General features: G+C 33.7%; 1 protein-coding gene and 1 non-coding gene across 5 annotated transcripts in view; both read right to left on the reverse strand.

Annotated features, from left to right (window-relative positions):
* LOC149071617 (rho guanine nucleotide exchange factor 28-like) overlaps nucleotides 1-21,903 on the reverse strand; it is a 270,366-nt gene that overhangs the window by 21,604 nt on the left and 226,859 nt on the right. For 3 of the 4 annotated variants that reach the window (XM_089247791.1, XM_089247789.1, XM_089247793.1), the window contains 20 exons: nucleotides 21,238-21,637; nucleotides 20,031-20,209; nucleotides 18,302-18,393; nucleotides 17,525-17,684; nucleotides 16,566-16,593; nucleotides 15,445-15,561; nucleotides 15,137-15,230; nucleotides 14,809-14,932; nucleotides 14,568-14,641; nucleotides 13,682-13,757; nucleotides 12,288-12,359; nucleotides 8,704-8,774; nucleotides 8,518-8,567; nucleotides 8,327-8,374; nucleotides 7,055-7,098; nucleotides 6,533-6,624; nucleotides 6,252-6,303; nucleotides 3,124-3,176; nucleotides 2,764-2,937; nucleotides 1,570-1,695 (listed from right to left, as the gene is read on the reverse strand). In XM_089247791.1, the coding sequence (XP_089103917.1) occupies nucleotides 1,570-1,695; nucleotides 2,764-2,937; nucleotides 3,124-3,176; nucleotides 6,252-6,303; nucleotides 6,533-6,624; nucleotides 7,055-7,098; nucleotides 8,327-8,374; nucleotides 8,518-8,567; nucleotides 8,704-8,774; nucleotides 12,288-12,359; nucleotides 13,682-13,757; nucleotides 14,568-14,641; nucleotides 14,809-14,932; nucleotides 15,137-15,230; nucleotides 15,445-15,561; nucleotides 16,566-16,593; nucleotides 17,525-17,684; nucleotides 18,302-18,393; nucleotides 20,031-20,209; nucleotides 21,238-21,637 (2,126 nt within the window). The remainder of the gene's footprint in view (nucleotides 1-1,569; nucleotides 1,696-2,763; nucleotides 2,938-3,123; nucleotides 3,177-6,251; nucleotides 6,304-6,532; nucleotides 6,625-7,054; nucleotides 7,099-8,326; nucleotides 8,375-8,517; nucleotides 8,568-8,703; nucleotides 8,775-12,287; nucleotides 12,360-13,681; nucleotides 13,758-14,567; nucleotides 14,642-14,808; nucleotides 14,933-15,136; nucleotides 15,231-15,444; nucleotides 15,562-16,565; nucleotides 16,594-17,524; nucleotides 17,685-18,301; nucleotides 18,394-20,030; nucleotides 20,210-21,237; nucleotides 21,638-21,903) is intronic. The other variant, XM_089247792.1, reaches the window with a different exon arrangement.
* TRNAV-GAC (transfer RNA valine (anticodon GAC)) lies at nucleotides 12,958-13,029 on the reverse strand. Its single transcript has one exon. It is a non-coding gene; the product is annotated as a tRNA-Val (tRNA).

A 21,903-nucleotide genomic window follows, 5' to 3' on the forward strand; every position in this document is an offset into this window, starting at 1 on the left:
ATAGGCATAAGCAGAGATGCAGGGGGAGGGCGGATACCCTGTTCACTTTCAGGCAACATTTTGTTTTCTTATATTTCAGAGGACACATTTTATATTTTAAGCTTGTTTCGGCATTACTGCTTCTAATCAACTCTTAAACCATCGATTTTTACTTGTGAAATTTTCATGAAGGTTCTATAATTACTAGCAGAATGACTCAAAGGTACACATCTCCTATTTCTTGACAAGGGGCCATTCAAGTATTACACCAGCATCAAGGCGGGGGTTCAGATTTGCTGATAAGGGGGAGGGGTTTGAACTGTGATTACATCATCAACCACCCTTTGTGAAAATATGAAAAATTCTAAATGACATCTTTAAGTTGCATGTTTTTGTGTGGTGTTTATTTATTCACCATTTCCTGAAAAACTTGGCCATAAGTGGTGTGGCCAAGCACTATAGCTAAGACCAGACACATCCATAATGATTCCATAAAATTGCATGGATAGGAAGGATTTACTCCAAATTAATCAAATGGTTGTTTTTAAGCAACCATCAATGACTGATTGACTCTGGAATTTAAAGAAACCATGATGAAGACGAGAGCTCAATGCTCTGCACTTGCAACGGCAATCTATACGACTCCATTAATTAATGCTCAAAACTTGAAAATACAAGCTTAAAATAGTGTTCACTGTTCAGTTTGATATCATGTGAAAAATGATCCCAAGTTTATTACAGTGTCAGACACATTATGTTATAGGCCTACTCTCAAAGGGCAATCCCAATCAGGGAAGTACGCAGGATTGGCCTTTGGAGGGGGGAACAAAAAGCTTAGCGAATGTGGCACAATGAACTTCTTAGAGAGAATTTTTGAGTTATTAGTCTTTAAATAGCATTTAAATTAACAGAAATTCACTATAACAATGGAAAAAAAGTTTTTCGTTCAGTATTTTAATTTTTTCGAAAAAAAATTTTTTTGCATCAAAAATTAATTTTTGATCTTGGTGGAGGCACCCTATCCCCTATGTCCCCTTCCTGCATATGCCTCTGATCCCATTATGTGGTAGGTGATGAGGGGCAGAGCTGACAGAATTTTGCTGAGAAGGGGAACAAATATGGCTAAAAATCTGCTGACATGATACTTGAATGGTTTTCGACACCAGCATTATGTAGGGAAATATCATGTGTGTAAGTGTGTGGAGGAAACATATTGCTATGTGCAGTCTCCAACAATGATAAAAAAAAGTTAGCAAACAATAAGTGACATATTTTTATACTTATCAAATTCTATGTAAATCATAAATATTGTGTTCCCTATATACATGTTCCCTGAAGTGCAATATTCCACATTTTTTTAAAATACCAACAATAATAATTTTTTTTTGTCATGTAATAACATTCAGGGTACTTCATTTGCTTATATAACATAACCCCTCAAAACCTTCTCTCCTCTGGATATTTCAATGCTTGGCAATTAAAAGGTAAATATTATATTATGAAACCAATCAAGTGTGGGGGAAAAAAAATACTGTGAGAGAAGTAGAATGAATGCAATAAAAATTTGAACACATTCTGTTCTACACTTACTTTTATAAAGTTCTGGAACTTTCTGTCCGACTTTACCCATTCTTTGTACAGATTGAGAGCTTCAATGTGTTGGCTACAGAACTGGCCATAAGCAACTTGCATTTGCTCAGCTCTCTGCTCATGGAACTGAAATAGAGACCATATAATGAGGTGAGTTTTAAATCAATGAAATGTGCATAATATTTATAAGAAACTAATATAAACAAGCAGACAACCCATTTAAATGATAACAGACATAAATTATTTAGAACAGGGGACTCTCAATCTTTTGTGTTTCTCAGACCCCTTGTCGCAATAAAATGTACGTCTTTTTATGCCCATTTATAGAATATTACAAATTTTGAATTAATCGTTTTCTCCTCCAAGCTGATGAACTTCCTGAAATCTTTTCAAAGACCCTGTGCTAAGGAAATCCTAATTTTCACCATACTTGAATTATTAAAAAAAACTAGACTAAACTTTTTCTCTGAATGGTTGCCCCTCATACAAGTTCTTCACTGTCTTTGATGAAAATTTTTTCTTCTTCCAAGCATGTTAATTGACTAAAAATTTGTCATTATAGATAATAGATGATTCTATTGCATCTGCACAGTCTTTCACTGACAGCGTCCAATTGAAAACAAGGAGGCTTATCTGGCTGTTTGACCGTAGTCATCTAATAATTTCTAATGGGTCACCTGTGGTGCCCATCTGCAGAGACGAAGGTTCAGGATGAAAGTTAGAATTGAATCAAAGACTATGGCCAAAAATGGTAAGGCTGGGATTACGCTATAAAAGCCTGATAAAAGATCTTTTACAAAACTTGAAAAAACAACCAATAAGCTCATTGGCTGCACACATTGGCTCGAATGTAACCAAAGATTTTATTAGTTGCATTTTTAAAGTTTTATCAAAGAGCTTTTACAAAACTTTTATAGTGTAATTCCAGCCTGTATCTATTCCTATCCCTCATTAATGGAATCAGATGTCCCTTGTTTGTCAACCGGTGTTTCTGTATAAAAATAAAAAAAAGTTAAATAATCCTTTTATATGACTTTATCTATACTCTTTGAAACATTGATGCAATTATATGCTTTGTCCTTCTCTCTATTTCCTACTTCTAGAAAATATATAAGTAAAATATGAAGTGACTTCGATTTCTTCCTGTTTTTTTGCTCAGCATGCCAGTCAAAGAACATGATATTGTTTTCTTACTTGTTCTTCAAGAACATCTGCAATGTTCTCCACAATAGGATTTTCATTTTGCCTCTCACGCAATTGTGTCAAGAACATCCTGTGCAGCTCTAGCAATTCTGCCACGCATGGCAGAAGTCTGTCAACTGTTTCCCTTGACATACCCAGCTCTTTTATCATACCCTGTGCATAGACCTGGAGGAAAAAAATTGTGATAAATAAAAGTTCACTATTTATCTCCATGAAAACTATTTTTTAATGTAGAATTATTAAATGGGAAAAAAGATAAAGTACTTTATATGCATATAATCTACAAAAATATTCCAAAAATTATTTGGTCATTCATTTCACAATCAAAAACTTATTGAATGAAATATTCACCTTTTGCATGATCTGAAGGGTGAGGAAGTGGTGTTTTTCTGTTATGATAAGCTCTGAAAAACAGATACAAATCTTGTAAAATCAAGAGAAATAAAGATAATGTTTCCATACATTTATCTTTATTTAGACATGAAACAAATATCTTGATGTCTTCTGCGATTACACAAAACCTTATTTTCAATTTAAGATCTCCTACATTTTTGTAATGCTCGAATCATTCCACATTGCATAACTATTACTTAAAATAACATTTTGACATTTTTGGAAACGAGGAAAAGAGAAAATACATTTTCTATTTATGTGTTATGGTAAGACAATGGTGGGTAAATTGTCAACAAACTGATGTTGCTGGTAGGAAAAAAATTATGAAATTGATAATAAAATCAGGAAATTCTTCTGTATTTCACCCACCGGGTGATCATAAATTCAAAAAACTTTCATTTTGATGCTATGCTATCATCCTTAATTTTTCTTTTAATAGAACCTAGGTTCAATTTCCACCCATAACAGCAGAGAAGAATACACTCAATAAATGTGCTGTTTGTGCTCCTGATTCCAAGCTCTACTCATGGGCGAAGATACGGGAACATACTGGATAATGCAGAAAAATAAAAAAAAATGTTTGACATGCTGCCCACCACTATATGTGAGGAAATCGTTAGACTCACATACAGATTGTTGGTCATGTCGACGGATTCGCATCACGACGACCGGAGTTTGAACCCTACTGTTGAAACAGTGGTGGTCGATTGAAGTTGCTTTCCTGTGGTTCCCAACTTCAGAGATGTCTCGCTTATCCAACATAAATGCCCCAACAGAACATCGGATAAGTGAAAATGTCGGATAATAGGGAGGTGTTAAGATAAAGTCTAAACATAAAACTACTATAATTTTACACGTTACAAACCTAATAATCCTTTTTTACAACAAAACAACTGAAAAAATGAACTTACAGTTACAGAATATTCTTAAGTTAAATAGAGTACTTAAAAATTTCAGTTCTATGATGATTAAAAAATTTTTTTGATCATAGTCTGCTTTCCTGATCAGTGCTGTTTCTTCACTGCTAAGTCTCGCCATCTTTGCAGCATTATTATGTTGATTTCTGAAGCTTCTTGTTGCTCAATGTATTTAATTGCAGTTTCTAGAGCCTTAAATCCATCATTATGTAAAATTCGGAGAGGCTGAATAGTTGGTGCTTGATCTTGTACTTGTTGCAAATTGATGGTTTTTTTGGTAGGACGTTCGATAATACAGAGTGTTGGATAAGCAAAGGTAGGATAAACAAGATTCTACTATGGTAGTAGTACAGTAGGTTGCAGACAATAGCAGAGAGCTTATGCCGTGTTATATCTTTAAACTCAGATAATGTCCAGACTTTTTCTTTGCCTGAGCTGAAAATTGTCATACTATGCGAGATCTCTGCTATCAATCACAACATGCTGTATGCAAATTTAAATGGCTTTCTCAAACAATAGTTTGCAGGACTTTCCTCTTGCATTTGGCGGTTGACACATAGAATATATATTTTTGTTGTTTTTACATTCTCAAATGAAAACAAATGCTTGCTGCATGATTTAGATACATTTCATAAATTCTATTAACGTGACGGAACCTTTTGGTGAGAATTGTGATTATTTTTTTTTACTCGTGGCAAAAAGTCACTCTCGGACAAATCTGAAGGCAGACACCCCACCCTGGTAAGCCTATTTGGTGATTTTTCAAAATCTGTCCTAATTCATGGGATGGCCTGTATATATTCGGTTACCTGCACGTACCTTTGATGTTGGGGGGGGGGGAAGGGGGGGAATAACCCTCATATCTCTACCATGAGCAATGATGCTCTCATACACTACTGGAACTAATTTGAGTTTCTTTCCCTTTATAATTACAATAACTATCTATGTATATATAAATTTTCTGTCTGTGCATGCGTGTGTTCTCTATACAAATCTACAATTTTAGATCAAGCGTCGCCAAATTTTGCATATATACCAAATGGGACCCGACTTAAACAATAGGCTACTTTAAAATTTTGTCAGAGCAGGGCAAATGCCTCAAATGGGCAAAAAACCGTTGGGCAACAAGGTTTTTTGGTCTCAACAATCACTTTACGAACATCTACTTTGGTTACCATGGTTCCCTAGCAATGCGTTTAACACGTGTATATGCCTTTACAATGCTTTGTCATTTCTTCAACGCTGTCATTATATGTATAATATTTATGCCTTTATAATGGTTTGCCACATTTTCAATACTCCCATTAATGAGGTTTTTTTGAATGACGTCAATCATCATCAGCATTGCTTTGAGGGTCAGGAAAAGGGTGATCCTCATAGAAATCAGTGTTAAATTGCTGATTTTAATGTAGAAATGTGGAAATTTGGTGAGGTTTTCTGTCACATCAATAACTTTAAAAATTGCATAGAATTCTCGATTTTTGAAACATTGAGTTTGCTTTAGAGATAGATATACGCTGCCCAGGAGATTAAATATGAAGTAATTAGCCGGACCTACTTTTCAGTTGGATATTCATGCAATAACATTGATTTCAACTTTTTATTTAGATCTTCTCAAGCATGGAAATTAATGTCTCCGTATTGTCTTTTGATATTCAACTGCATAAATTCACATATAGTTTAGGTTGTTTTAAAATTAATTATGAGTTCGTAAAAAGTACATAAAAAAAAATTCCACAGCTTTAATTAAGCATTTTTTGAAGCAGAAACAGGCAGAGATGGGTAACTTGAAGTTCAAAAGGGGAAGGGAGGATCGAAATACCTAGCACCCTTTAAAATATATATATATATATATTTATTTATTTTTACGTTTCTTTAAATCTAGATTTGTTTCTTTCATGAGTCACGCAGGAAGTCACCATATTGGTGAACTTAGACACGGTTTGCATGTCCCTCAAAAAAAGAGTGAGATATCACGTGATCCAAAAAAGCCTCATTGAAGAAAACCTGAGCAACGCCGGGTATTATAACTAGTATAATATAAAAGCAAATGATTCTTTTCCTATACACAACAAGTCCAGCATTCGGTGAACAAGCATTTCGAATAAAAAAGCTAGATTTTGAAAAATTGCAACATTAATTTTGATAAAAAAAAATTCCAAAACTTACCATAAATGGCTTCTTGCCTTTTCACTTCCCTATCTTTCAGTTTCTTTAAAGTCTGGAGATAAAATACAGAACTGTCACATTCAACACAAAATGTTTGCATACATATATACATGAATATCAATACAAATATTTTCAGCTAGAAATAACATTTCAAATAAATTATATATTAGACTGCATGAATGGTGTAAACATGGTTCATATGCACCTCAGAGATAATTAATAAATTCAACAAATGATGATATAAAAGTGTTTCTATTAAAATAGTTCAAATGTTTACATGCCTTTTTGTCAACTGTGGCATGCCAGTTTTCTGGTTCCTCTTCGATCAATCTAAGAACAGGGTTATCTTCCAAGTCGCTGATTTCTGCGGCACCTATTAAAACAAATTAATGTGAATTATACTGATTTCATTTCAAAATAATAAAGTAACACACTAAAAATATTATGCATATTAGACGGCAAAGAAAAAATGAGGCATAACCAATGATTTAACAGTGGGCTCTAATAAAATAACTTCTTAGTAAAGATTTTCATCAGAGAAAAAAGAACAAGCACTAGTGGGTGAGATGCCCTAAGAACAGACCTGTATGGATAACTGGATACAGGGTCTGAGCGGGAGGATGGGGGGAGAAGAAGCGGTTGCGTAGTGAACGGAGAGGGTTGTCCGCATTCCGCCCGCATCTCCGCTTATGCATATATGTTTGTATTTTATTGGCCATTGTAAATAGAGGGTGGGTGGTTCAATGGAGCCTAGCAGCGCTGTGACCAGAGGTTCATAATAGTAAAAATCATTGGTCACTTACCCTCATCAAGAGATTCCATGGAGGCAGAATTTATATCCATCATGCTATCAAATAGAAAATAGGAAAAAAATCAAGGAAACCTCAATCACAAGGCAAATGATAAACCAAGAAACAAAGAATATGCATGAAACAGCAGTACCAAGAGGAAACTATAAATAATGTATTCCTAATAGTAAAATTTGTAACATAAGATTTACATCCAACATACATACGAAGAAAAAAAACCAGAATGAAGTGACTAAACCAAAAAAAAAAAAAATCTGAGAAATAAAAATTAATCCCCTATTAATGATAGATGCAACTCAATATGGTTTGAGCATGAATCAGCATTTACACAATGTGTTCATACACGAGACATGGCAAAATTTTCTCAAAACAGCTTTGATGTCATACTTTTGATAAGCAGAAATTCCACTATTTATACTTCCTCCATTTATGCATACTGTTGAACCCGATATATAACCCATGATTTAAGACCAGCAATTTCCAGTGACCAAATCTTTTATATACACAAGGATTACAACTGGTTCAACCGTGATTTTATACAACATAATTCTGCAGAATAGATGGTGTGACTGGATCAGGGTTAAGTGTATATAAAGTTTGTTAACACAGTCTTTATAAACTGAGCCACGATCAAACTGAGGCAGATCAAGATCAACTAGGGTTCCACTATTTAGCTATGAAAATATTAATAAGGGCAAGAAATTCAAGCTGCTTTTCTCTGAAAAATCAGTGGATATCGAGGCTTCAAACATGGCAGCATCATGTCATTACCTTTCTTTCAAACCAAGCAGAACTCTGGTCTATTGCCATGAACAACTTATGACCACTTGAGTTGTGCCCAAGCATGAGTGTGTGTGTACCTAAGTCAGAGTGCTTATATGTTGTGTGTGAATTTTTAGCGTTGCCATCTACATTTCAAATTGTAAATGAAGTGTAATGATTGAATATAAAAGTTGCCTGTTATTATGTTGCCTAAGCTGACAGAAAATTCCCATAGCATTTCTCAATAACAGTTTCTGAAGATTTCATGTGGCATGTAAGAAACTATTGAAAGCATTTGAGAAGAAAAAAATTTAAATTAATAAATGACCCATTTCAACCATTAGAGGAATTGTTTCAGAGAACTGAATTTGGACATATTCCCTCTCAATCGAGATTCTACTTTATACTCTTTTATTGACTTTTTATCAGAGGTATTTTCATCTCAAAAATTTTCAGCAAGTATGTAAGCAATAGTAATAAATGTTTAAAAATAATATAACATACTTTGAAGACAGATCACAAGATCCATCATTTTCTTCGCTGATCATTTTCCTGTGATAAAAATCAAGTAATATTAATACCCAAATCTTTTCCCATTAAAAAGCTATTAGAATAGAACTACCAGACCAATTTATAATTCATTGAAAAAAAAAGCTTTTAAAACAGATTCACTGAATTTTAAGATGAAAACTCACCCTAGATTGACAAAGCTCGATCTTGTTGCTGCTTCAGAAAGTGAAGGGATCTGAAAAATAACAATTGAGAGGAAAACTATCAACATAAACAAAATGATTGAAAGCAATTCTTACAAAATGTATGTAATGACGTAAAGTAGTGTAATAGGCAAGGCAGTGTAATTAACCATGTACTCAAATACTTACACCAGACTGTCCAACGGTGAAGAAGCCTCTGTGCTGTTGGTGAGCAGTAAGATTTTTGTTCTGCGCATGAGCTGAAATATGTTTTTCAAAATGAATAAAAAGTTCTTGACTATAATGGAGGGCAAAATTAAATAAATCATTAATAATCTGATGGGGAATTTTTGGTTCATGTGTCTAGATGAGTATACCAAACAAGCAACAAGAATATCCCAAAAAAATTAAAATGGCACCCAAACCAAAAACTACCACTATCATACGGACAGAAGGTTTCGTTTTTTTTTTGCATTAGGATAAGCGCAAAGCATAAAACATTGTCACCAAACATGCAGGGAACTATAAACTACAAAGGGGTAAACATACAGGGTAAAAAAAAAAACATAGAACAAAAACAAACAGAATTAATGAGGTTAGGTTGAGCATTACAAAAATATTGAGGTTACTATAGCATGCTACAAAAATATTCAAGGCACACAAATGTAAACTGAAAATCTACGAGGGAAAGTTAGTTTTATTATGAATGTTAATTGAATAAATAAGATTCAGGTTTAGAAAAAAAACCTGGGATGTTGAGAATGAATAACACAGTGAAATTTGAAAAATATTTCTGAAAACAAATATGTCGCAGTCTTTTTTTTTTGTGGTCATACAATTTTTTTCTCAAGTAGCATGTTTTTTCGAGCTCAAGCTAACCTCATGATCAGAGCTTCTTTGGCATGAGTGTGGAATAACTCCACCATCATCCATACTTAGAATAAGACAACCATAAATATATTTTATGGGAGTTGTATATTTTATCATGTATATATTTATTTTTAGGCTTTATAATTGCATTTTTAATTGGGTTGCTGTATTTTAGTAATATGTGGCATCCGTATTTGTCATAGGCATCTTCTTCCTCAGCCACCTCATTGGGCATTTTGCCTGTTGTGGCCTTGTAACTGTATTTAGCAATTTACATGATATATTTTTTCTTTCATATTTTAGAGTCTGACAGCATAAAGAAACACATACGGGGTGATTATAAAAAAACTATCCCAACATATGGGCCCCTAACTATCATACCATTCACAGAAACTGAATGAAATTTTGGCATAAGGTATTTTGAGGTATGCGCTCAAGAATGATATGGAAAACAACAGTGTCACTCTAACAGTTACGGTTACAGTGAGAAAATTTCGAAAATATCAAATGGCAACACCAAGCTTTTGTATTGGAATGCGATCTCCATTGTAAAAAACCCTAAATAGCGTTGGAATGGCACCTGTAGCACGAAAATCCCCGGAGCTAGGCAAGGAAAAATTAAAAAGGACTTTGCCGTGCACCAGAGCATTAATGTTCGTTTCATTCGTCACACCGTTTCTTCGGCTGAGATCCCAGCCTGATTAGTTTTCCACAAGGTCATGTGGAAAATTTGTGAAACACAATAAAATGCTTTATTTTATGCTGCTTCTCTGTCCTTATTGATTGTCCTCACTTTTAGCCTATCTACCGCCGGTGATTTTCATGCTACAGTTGCCGTTCCAACGCTACTTAGGGTTTTTCACAATGGAGATCGCATTCCAATACAAAAAACTTGATGTTGCCATTTGATATTTTCGAAATTTTCTCACTGTAACTGTAACTGTTAGAGTGACACTGTTGTTTTCCATATCATTCTTGAGCGCATACCTCAAAATACCTGATGCCAAAATTTCATTCAGTTTCTGTGAATGGTATGATAGTTAGGGGCCCATATGTCGGGACAGTTTTTTTATAATCACCCTGTATATTGGCCATTTATTTTTTACCAAATAAAAATTTTTTGTTAAATTATCGCACGAGAAACATAGAAATAATTATTCTATAAATATTTCAACACACACACATCACATTAAATAATTTTTTCTTCACAGGATACTGGTTTTAAGTGCGATATATTTTTTCTAATGAGTCCTAAAAGCAGAAAATCTGATAGCGTCCAACTTTGTTTTGACTTTATTTCCACGTATGGTGGTGGTGTTGTTGTGTTTGTTTATTTTATTATGACATATGGTTATTAAAGAAAGAAAAAAAGATTGATCATATGGAGTCAGATATTTTTGATAATTTTTGTCAAAATACAAATACAATAAAGCCTTACAGTCTCCTAAAAATCCATATCTCAGAGGAAAAGAAAAAAAAACCCCATTTATAATGTACTGTATCCATATATTTTCAGCTCTGTCTCAAAAGACTTTCTTGGAAAACCTATCTAGCTCAAAGATCAAATCATTTTGATAGTGAAAAGAAAAACATATACCATATTTTAACATGTAATAAGGAACCCCTGATTTTTCTGTCTTAAAATTTAGAAAAAAGTTTTCAAAGATATTTATTTTAAGAAAAAACATTTTTCTTTATTCATCATAAAAAAACATTTTTCTTTATTCATCATAAAAAACCATTGAATTCCTCACCAGTCTCATCTGATACATCATAATCAGCTACATTACTATCATGAGAGTCACTCTTATTGTAAATTATATCATCCTCCATACCATCCATGGTTTGTTGCTCATGCCACACTTTATGGCTTTACCATTACTTCTTTTTCTCGACACCATTCCACGACTTCTTCACCCAGCTGCAAACTTTATTAATTGCTGGCTTCCTCACTTTTCTTGCTGGTGTTAGGTTGGGTCAATATCTTATTTTCTTCATTCAATAATTCTTCCTTGATCAATAACCATCTTTGTCAAAATAGAGACACCAGTTTGCCTTTGGCTTACAACGCATTGTTTGAGATTTTTCTCTAGGTTTGGGTACCTCACATTTTTGCACTCCTGTCCTTTGACACAGGTGGGATTTATTTAAAAATATACTATTTATATTTAAATTAAATCATTAGCAAAAAGTATATTGTGCCATACTATGAGTATCAGCTTATTGTTCACAGAGGTCACTTTATATGCATGCCTTTGCTTGACGAACGCAAGGCTTGTCATGCTGCAAATTATGAAGATTTGAGAATTGAGTAATTGGTCAATATCCATAATGCTATACATTTATAAGAAATTCCTCCTATTTTTGGGATCCAATTTTTGGCAAAAAAGGGTTCTTTATGCGTGTTAAAATACCGTAAACATCCTTCTATTTTTGCTTACATTTTGCCCCTTCGCGGGTGAGAGAAATTGGGAAGGAAGAAGATTTGGGATGGATTTGCAACCCATCATGACAACTGATCTTGCCACTCACACACAAGGCCAGAACTGGGGTGGGGGGGGGGGGCAACTGTCTGGGGGGTAAAATTTAGGGGTTGGCAATTTTAGGTGGGAACAAAAAACACTGTTATAAAATGATCAAATTTTAAAGTTGTGGGGGCAGCAAAAATCCTAGTTACGGCCCTGCTCACAAATATGAATAATAATACTGATAAAATATAAGAGATACGAAGCATATTAAGGCTAACAATGAACGAAACAAAGGGAGAGGAAAAAGGATATGGACATATATATACACTGATGACATTGCGACTTAAAACAAATCATGCCAAGGAAGCTCTGACATTTCATCATGAGAAGTTATCATTGATTACTGATCTCACCGACACCACTTAAGACACACACCTAGATGATTCATGCTTTGTGATAATGGCCTCACCAGATGAAGATAGCGATTTGGATAATGAGGCAAGCGCCCTGCAAGCAACACACACATAAGCCAACACATGACAAACGAATATGATTAGGATTTTAAATCTATGACGAGACACTGAGGACAAAAGTGCACACTCTTATACACACATCAGCATATTTATACAGAACATATTATACATTTAGAAAAACTTGAAATATCAACTGTATCATAACTTGTTTGCAATTAATTAATCTGTTTTTATAAGTTCCCGACAAAATCTCATCCACATTCATGCAATGCACAGGATTGACGTAGCAAAAGTCATTCTAGTTGTTTAACCGGAATGAATTTCTCCTGACAATTTATTCCCGTATGAGTAGTACGCATTTCCAGGAGTAAGTGAAGTCTTTGACAGAGACCTCATCTCCCCTTGAAATTTTGACCAATTACAAGAGAGCAGAGTAATGGAAGTGTAAAGAAAGAAGAATAAATTCAGGAGATTTCAGATAACTTCCTCTACCCCTAAAGATGTCAACTACTCTAATGGTTGAAATATCAAGAAAACTTCATTGATTATACAAGATATACAGAAGACTGGATGTTGTGAAGATAATTATTATTTGAGATGTTAATTTTTTAAGGAAGGAAAAAACTCATATCTGCCTCCACCAGGAGTCGAACCCGGGTCCCTCGATTGTCAGACGAGTGCTCTGACCACTAAGCTACAGAGGAGATAGAGATTTTCCTTCGCTAGAGCGTATATTATTAGCATTGATTATGACAGCCAAACAATATAAATAACTTTTTAACTTTTTCAAAATTAAAATGTATGGCAAGGAAAGTCTTATATCCTATACGAGTTCAATGTTCTTTAAAAGATGGTAAAAGAACCAATTTTACTTTAGTGATAATTTTTTGGGTATAATTTGCCCAAAAAAGTTATTGCTCATATTTTTTGTGCTTTACTTACAATAACAATGATCATTAATGTTTTAAATATCAATTTGAGTTTGCTCCATGCATAAATCTGTTGGTTGTTAAATGTGAAACTGTCTCTGAGAAAAAAAAAGTAATATTTTAACTATAAATGTAATTTCTCAATCTGACATTTTTCCAGGTAATTTCAAACTGCTTTTTAGACCCACTTAAAGAATATGAAAAAAATCAATGCTTCACCATACGTCTAAATTCTTAAAAACTGAAAACTGTTTTATCAAGCTTGAAAACTCAACACATTCCAAGTCAAACTCAAGAAAAAATATTCTGACAATTATCAACATGCTTGGAACTATACCACTATATAAACATACAAATCACAGATAAAACATGCAAAATGAACGTATGAGAGAAAAACCCAATATTTTCTGTTACAAAGGAAACTTACGCGTTGAACCATTTATAGTTGCAGATAAACTATAAGCATCTTTTGATACAGGTAAGTAACTTGTCTTTGCAGTTGTCTAAAGTGAAAAAATAAAGTTTGAACATTAAATACAAATAAAGAAACCAAAATATTTTTTTACAATAACTAATTACACTGTTCTACAAATAAAAATGAAGATCGTTTTTCTACGAGTAACAATAGTGATTCTCGTGGAAATCTGCCTAATGAATTCAAATCGAATTTGTTTCTCTGTGTCAGGCACAGTTTTGAAGTTATAGGCAATTTCAGATTTTTCTTACTTTTCTTTTTTAAGGCAGCCATGAAATTGGCTGCCTTTTGTATTGTATATCCACAGGATCCCCCCCCCCTCCTGCTTCTACCTCAAAGAATGAATACAAGAAGGGACCCAAAAATTCATACTTGCCCAGAGCCGGAACTTAAGAGAAACAGGCCCAGATTGTGGAAAAAAAAAACTAATCTGTATTAAGCAAGTTCTTCTTAACGCAATCGAATCTGATTTAAATACCCTATGTATAAACACTACAATCAGATTTTACCCAATTCAATCGTATGACATGATGTTCACATCTTTTCGTAGTTAGGCTTTTTTTTACATGAACATTACATGTCATGTTGTATATCTTCATGTAACTTCCAAAATAGCTAGCATGAAAGGCACGTTATACATGTTGATTGGATTAATGAGATTAGATTGTGTATTCGTTAGTGATGTAATGGATAGGTTTTCGCTTTGATTTTATGAATGTGTGTTTGTGAAAGTTCTTTGTTTTTTTCTAGTACCATGGTAATTTTAAAACATAATATAGGAGTAAGATAATCTGATACACCACAGAATAAATTTTCAAATATTTTAAAATATGCTTACAGACTGAAGCTTGAACTTATTGCAATCAACTGTTTGATCCTTGCAAGAGTTGTCATGTACAATGATTAAACAGCCTAAAAAAAAAAGAAATAGGGAAAATTAGATAGCAACAAGTAAATCTAATACCATATTAATGGATAAAAGAAATAAGCAATGACAATCTTATCTCACTACTCTTAGAAATAACACAATGTTTCATTTTCATAATCAATAACAATTTAAGAAGTACGAGTACACTCACTTTCACATTTCAAAGCTTGTTTTTTAACGAAAGGTTTGTTACAGACATCACAGTTAGAAGAACTTCCATGGCACACAACAAACTGGTGAGGATTCTTTTTACTCTCTTTCCCTTTGTGTTTGTCCTATTGAAAGAATGTTATATGTTAAGTAAGTAATGTTGAGTAATTTGACAATCTAGGTTTAAAAAAAAAAACTTTGTTCACCAGATAAATGCAGATGAGATGAACTGTATCTTGTACACAATTTTCAATTATGAAAATACTGTGAAACAAAAATTGTATGCGCTTAATCACTTAATACTTTAGATTCATGCAAGAGTTTCTTACAGGCTTCTTTTTGAAGAATATGCTGGAGCGTTTCTTTCGCTTGGAAAATGGTTTCTCCTCATCACTGTCTAGAGAAACCGTGAGTCGCTGGCTCCTTATTAGAAAAAAATTTAATTTGTTAGGGAGTGACATTCATGCATGTATGATACATAATCACTGTATCTACATCAATGATAGTGAGGAATAAATAAAGTAAAATAAAGTATTTATAAAATTTTTGAAGTGTTGCCTCGTCCAATTGTTTCCATTTAAATACCATAAATAGAGTAAGGGAGGAAAACGAAACACAAAGAATATTATAGACTTACTCTCTCAATACACCAGCTAGAGACACTGGCTGACACATGCTCCGACTAAGGTCCTCTGCTTCTGGTGATGCTGGACTCCTACTCTCTTCTGATGATGAAGGTGGTATGACACACAGGCTAAAAAACCATTTTTAACTTTGCATTATTATTTGGAATATACTCATTGTCTATCAGTATTATATGAACACTTCGAAAAAACAAAAAAGTATTTAAGAAGAAAATTCTTCTATATAAATATATTTTTTGCATATTTTATTAAAGCCCAAAACATGTGTAGCAACATTTAGTAATGCTAGAAACGGATGATTAATAAAACTTTTTTAAAAAGCAGAATATGAAGGTTATGATCAACAGGGTATTATCTGATAGGACAGCTGTCCAAGAGAAGTCCCTCAAGGATGTGTCCTCCTTGGGCCCCATACTTTTTTCACTTTTTACAAAAGAGGCTCGATCAGAGTATCGATGGGATCACTATCAAATTCATATTTGAATAATGAATCAAACTTCCCAATAGGGAATAATATAAACTCAAATAATTCATTCCCTGACCTAGAGAATGACCAAACCTGCAGCAGTGCGAGTGGCCCGAACTCTCAGCATGTGCATTGTGTGATCACATGATTCTCAACAGACAATGTGAATATGCAAAGCCTGATATAGACAAGAACAGATTTGCGATTTATCAGTATACTTTCTACTCGTATTGCAAGAAGTGTCTTCTTTATCAAGTGCCGAAAAAATTTAAAATTTTTTAATCGTATCAATGAGATAACTCTAGTTTATCAAGACAAAATTTGTTTGAAATTTTTGCTTCCCTTGGCAATCACTAGCTGGTTGAGTTACTGGTGATCTGAACTTCTAATGTATTTTGTGAGGATCTTTGAAAGTTTTGTCTTTTTAAGTTCAAGAAATTTCCTGTTATTTCAAGCAGAGCTTGCAATAATACATCAAAAGTTATTGAAATTTAGTGAAATCGCACCCTCCAAAGTAACAGAGAGAGAGAGAGAGAGTTCTCAGTCATATAACTATTGAAATAAATTTTTCTGTTAAAAATTTTCAAAATGGCCCATATATTAGCGAATGTATTGAAACTATCACATAAATGAAAATCAATAACATACCTTTGGCGAGTTGGCCTCTCGTCTTTCACTGAAAAATATGAAATTCATCATATTAGGACCGATTAAGAAATATTTACAGAGTAAAATATGCAGTTCAAAAAAAAATTTACAGACAAGAAAATAGGGTCAATTTACACATTCGTCCGTATTTCAAATGTTCATCTACGAAAAAAATATGACAATGTACCTCTGAAATTTTTCCATGAACTAACTAATTGTCAGTGTAGTTATGAAAGTAACATAGTAAGAAAAGATAAATATTTTTCATTAAATAATCAATATATTTTTTTGTTACTGTAACATAATGTCATGTCTTTGAAAAATGATGTTTAATTTATAGCTCAATGTGCTTTTGGTATTGAAGTGTGAATATTAGTGCATGTGTGTATGGTTTAGAATACATAGTGTAAGAGTATGCTTAATAAAGAAAATTTTTTCGACTGGTGTGGCGTTCACAAAAGACTTCCTACAGTAGAGGCAAAAGAAAGGGGAGAAAAGACATCTTTCATCTTTTTAGTTCATAATTTCAGTTTGCCAGATTCATAATTTCTTGGCTAGAAGTCTTTTTCAGAGATCTTTGGTAAATTTGTTCATTGAAAAATGTGCCATAACCCACATCAAGCAGGTATATTTTAACTCATTGCAATAATTGAATTGAAAGAAATGCATGGTCTTTGCATAAAAGAAAAAAAAATCTCATTTTTCAATCAGTATTATAAATTACAGAGAATTAGTCAGTGGAATGCGGTGGTAAGATTGAAAATTTCAAAATTTCACTACTAGTTTTGTGGAAGCAGAACTGCTCATTTAAAACAAGACACATGGCCATCTAACTTGCATCTAGGTTTTCTTCAGTTATCTATCAGTTTTGTTATCAAAACTCAAAGTCCTCCCTGTGATCATATTAAGTGTAGTGCACTGCATTGTGAAAAGATTTGTCCAAAAAAATAAAAACCCACCGGTGACACTCTTCTGCAGCTCAGCAACAGCGTTATTCTCCATCGCTATGGCCGGTGTTGACAGAGATTTCTGGAGAGGACTGCTCCTAAAACTAGCGAGAAACCCTTTAGCTGCTTCGTTCAAACTATCAGAGCCATGAGAACTGGCAGGTTTGACATTCTGTAAAAGAAAAAAAAATTAGGTATATAAAACATAATAATGAGTTGTTTTTGAATTTTTCATTAATTTCCCTCTTTAAAGAGAATTTAAGACCCATTTTAAGTTATAAGATTATTATATAGAAAAAAATAGAATGGTAGAAAATATGAATTATAATGTTTTATAGTAAAACATATTGACATGATTACTTTTATGAATTTAATATCCCCCTGCCACTGGTACTTTAAAAACCGTAATTTTTTAGAACAGCATTGACTTTTACCTTTTTATATACATAGCCCATCTATCTCTGAGCTCTTTATAACATATATATATATAATATATATATATATTCCTGGCTGATTCTTGTGTACCCAATGGTATAGAGCAGCAATTCCCAAAGTGGGTGATAATGCCCCGCAGTAAAAGCTATGTGTAACATATAGGACCCTCTATGGTTTGGATCTTAAATTTGAGAGACTGATATATAGTATCCCTTCTACTGTGACAATTTTAACAAAGTTTTCAAAAATTATTTTTTCAGTTATTCATGGCATATTAGGATAAAAATGCAACTATAATGCACTAAGCCACACAGTTACAAGCATGCATACAGACTGCATATCAAATGAAATTACCTCTTTGATGTCGACTGTGATGTCCCGCATACTTGGTACACTGACAGATTGTTTGGCTGACTTAGATAAAGATGACTCCTCATTGTTTCCATCTGAAAATAAACAATAACCCTCATTGTTATTTAGTAGATGACCTATACACAATGATTTGTCATGAAAAAATGTAAAAAATCAATTTGCCTACAGTAGAACCTCTTCATAATGGACACAGACAGGATCAAAAAATTTTGTCTGCTAATAAGGAGTGTCCATTAAGAAATAGTAAAATATATTGACTACTATCTATGTAACTAGAAAAAAGCATCTGTTAATGAGAGGGGCCGCTAATAGGAAGTGTCTAGTATGGAAGGTTCCACTTTATATTTTAATGCTATTATTAGAGCCCCGATTATATGTATATGAATTTGCATAGTTTTGCCTATTTTTGGTATTAATGCATAAAATTGAATTTTCAAAATAAGTGTGTATTTTTGAAGTTTTACAAAAAAGCTCATTTTTTAAAACTTTTTTTAATGCATATTGCTCATAATGTATGGCATACATCAGTTTTTTTAACGCACACGAACAATGATCTGTAAGATAGCATCTGTACCTTCCCTTTGAATTTACTTTTATGAAATCCTTTTGTGTTATGCATTAGCCTCCGTCAACAAAGAAAGCGACCAACAAAAAATTAATGATTCACACGGAGGGGTTAACAATAACAAATTTATACAAAAATTGTGACACGTTTCGGCTCTTCAATGGAGAGCCGTCATCAGGACCTCGTGGTCAGAATTCACACGAATCAGTCATGGAGGGGTGATGTTTATGTCTGGTCGTCCGAAGAGTTCACCTTTGTATTTGCTGCATCCGAGTGGTCTTTGGATGCGAATTGGGGAGCCATCTGTTGCAAAGTGATGAAAGTTTTGTGACGACTGAGGTTAATAAAGCCTGTCCAAGCTGACGAAATAGGTGGTGTGTTTCTTCCATCATTAACGAGGAAATTCTGGCATGTTCTGATGAAGTATCCCTCGAGAAAATCCAATTCAGAATTGTGTGTTGCTTTTTTAAAAACAAACACTTTATCTTAATCATAATAATGTGAACGTTGCCAACAGTTGTTTTTGCTGAGGGTTGCCTATGCTGAGGGCTGTGTGCTTACTGGGGGTGTTTGCCACATTTTTTTTTTTAAATCAAATGCTAAATCTAAGGTGACCACTCATTGATCACTTTTGACACACTGTTTTTGTTCTTCTATTGTGTGTACATGTACATATTTAATTTCTCTTTAGAGCAAAATTTTCTTCCTATTAGTGAATAGCTGCTGGTAACTAGAAATTTTCATATAAAAAACATGTAGAAGATATATGCATGACTTTTTTTTGTAAATGTCAATGTTCTGATATACAATACAATTGATATACAATCAAAAATAGGAAATATGCATTGAAAAAATCATGTTCACTTTTTTGAGTGGCATTTAATTTTTAATGCATACACATGTATTTCTTCAGTTTTAGTAAAAATTTTGGAAGTTTTAACAACTTTTCCAGGAATTTTTCTTTGCATATTGTGATTTTTAGTGCGTATTTTGGTATTTTTTAATGCAAATCTGCATATTTTGCCACTCTTTTAGTCTTTTTAAATATTATCTGAGCTCTAGTTATCACAAACATATAACACATCCAAGGAAACTAGCTGGCAAATAAGACAGAAGGAGGCAAGGGAACAAAAAGCCAAGTAGTACCTGAAAGCATTCTGGATTTCTCTACTTCAGGCGCAGAGACTGAAATGCTTTTATTGTAGCTGCAGGTGCCAACACCTGATGAGGAACTAGGTGAGAATTGTTGAGCCTGATCGGAGAAACATTCTGCAGCATCACTGAATGCTTCTTCAGCATCCGAATCCAAACTGCTCAGACTCCATCTTATAATACAATGAATATAAAAAAAGAATATTACTAATACTATTAATATATTATATTCTACCTACACTAATTTTAGTAATATAAAAGGTTAATGAAAAAAAATTGGTTTTTTTAGGTTCAATGAAAACTACCAAGAAAATACCGATGTCTTATACTAATCTGGCAGTATTAATTAAATTGAAATTCATTTATGCATGTATATAGGTACATTACGCTTGGACGCAGCTCATTGGAAGCAACACATTTAGACTTGTGCTGCTTGGATGCCACGGTTTCAACACGAGCAATGCATTTCTAAATGCGGATTTGCACGGATGTTTATTCCACTCAGTAAAAAATATAAAGCAGTGTCTCACTTCTGAATATCTCACTCATTGATACAACACTGATTCGGACTTTACAGGCTCGTATATCTCCTGGTATGACTTTTATACTCATGGCCAATGTCGAAGATGCAATGGACGTTTTACCAAGGGTAAATGAAGATGGCAATGTGCCAGCTATTGATGAAAGTTTGATACCAGTGTTAAATTACTTTGAAGACAATTACATCAGAAGATTGTGCCGAAACAATCGTCACAGTCGGCTGCTGTTTGAGCCAGCAACTTGGTCCTATTATAAGTGCAATGTACATGATGAAGCCTGCACAAATAATTATGCAGAAGCAGTTTACTAATGCCTGCAAGCCGAATTCAGTGTTGACTATCCAACTTTGTGGAAATTCATAGATAATTTTTTTTTAATTTCAATAAATTCTAAATCGATAGATTGCAATGATCTTGCCGATTGTCCACTATCAAAATGGCATCAGTCAAAGTGTCACACGTCCAACGAACTGCATCCATACAGCCACGTTCACACATTCTGCTCTGATACATATTGCACTATATTTGGCACCAGTTTATACGCTTATCAATAAAACAAAGATTTACATTTCAGCATATGGTATCATTGAAAAGATAGAATCAATTTTAAGGTTTAAATCTTAAACAAAATACAGTATAATAAAAAAGTTGCAAACCCCCACCTTCTCGGTGCAGACTGCTTATCAGCGACATTGTCTTGAGATAAGCTAGCACCCAAGGAAGACCAACTCTGTCGCCTGACAGGACCTTTCTTGGTTGACTTCTTTGCTAACCGCCTAGAAGCAGTACCTCCTATAGTAGATACAGTCTCTGTGCTTTTGGTACTGCCTCTGAGTAACCTGTCATAGCGATAGGCTTCTTCATCCTCTTCACTCACAGGCGATGTCGGCTGTAGACATTCTTGAGACACTGACGGGGTTATGTCATTGATATGGATTTTCACATTGATCGAATCAAACAGTGTAGAATCCAAAGAACGTGAATTTGACGACAAAGAAGTCTGCCGATGATGGAGAGTTCTCATTCTAAGTAGGCTGTTGCTCTGGGATGTACTATCATGGTCTACAGAGAAAGAGAGAAAAAAAATTAAAATTAAAAAAAAACACATTACACGCATAAGATAGCTTTATTGAATACTAAAGTTTTATACAGTGAAATCTCGATATAATGATATTCTTTGGACTAAGAAAAGTTAACAAGGGATTATCGTTATATTGAGAGGTAGTAGTATTGGACTATGGGCATTTCCAAACAAGACTTTAGAAAATATTGCTTTAAAGGGATTTGTCACTATATCGAGTATCATTGTAATGAAGTTTCACTTTCTA

This window comes from Pholcus phalangioides, unplaced genomic scaffold (assembly GCF_987345545.1).
Source record: "Pholcus phalangioides strain wild (caught in Gottingen) unplaced genomic scaffold, Ppha-v1.0 ptg000018l_1, whole genome shotgun sequence".
Taxonomy (NCBI): Eukaryota; Metazoa; Arthropoda; class Arachnida; order Araneae; family Pholcidae; genus Pholcus; species Pholcus phalangioides.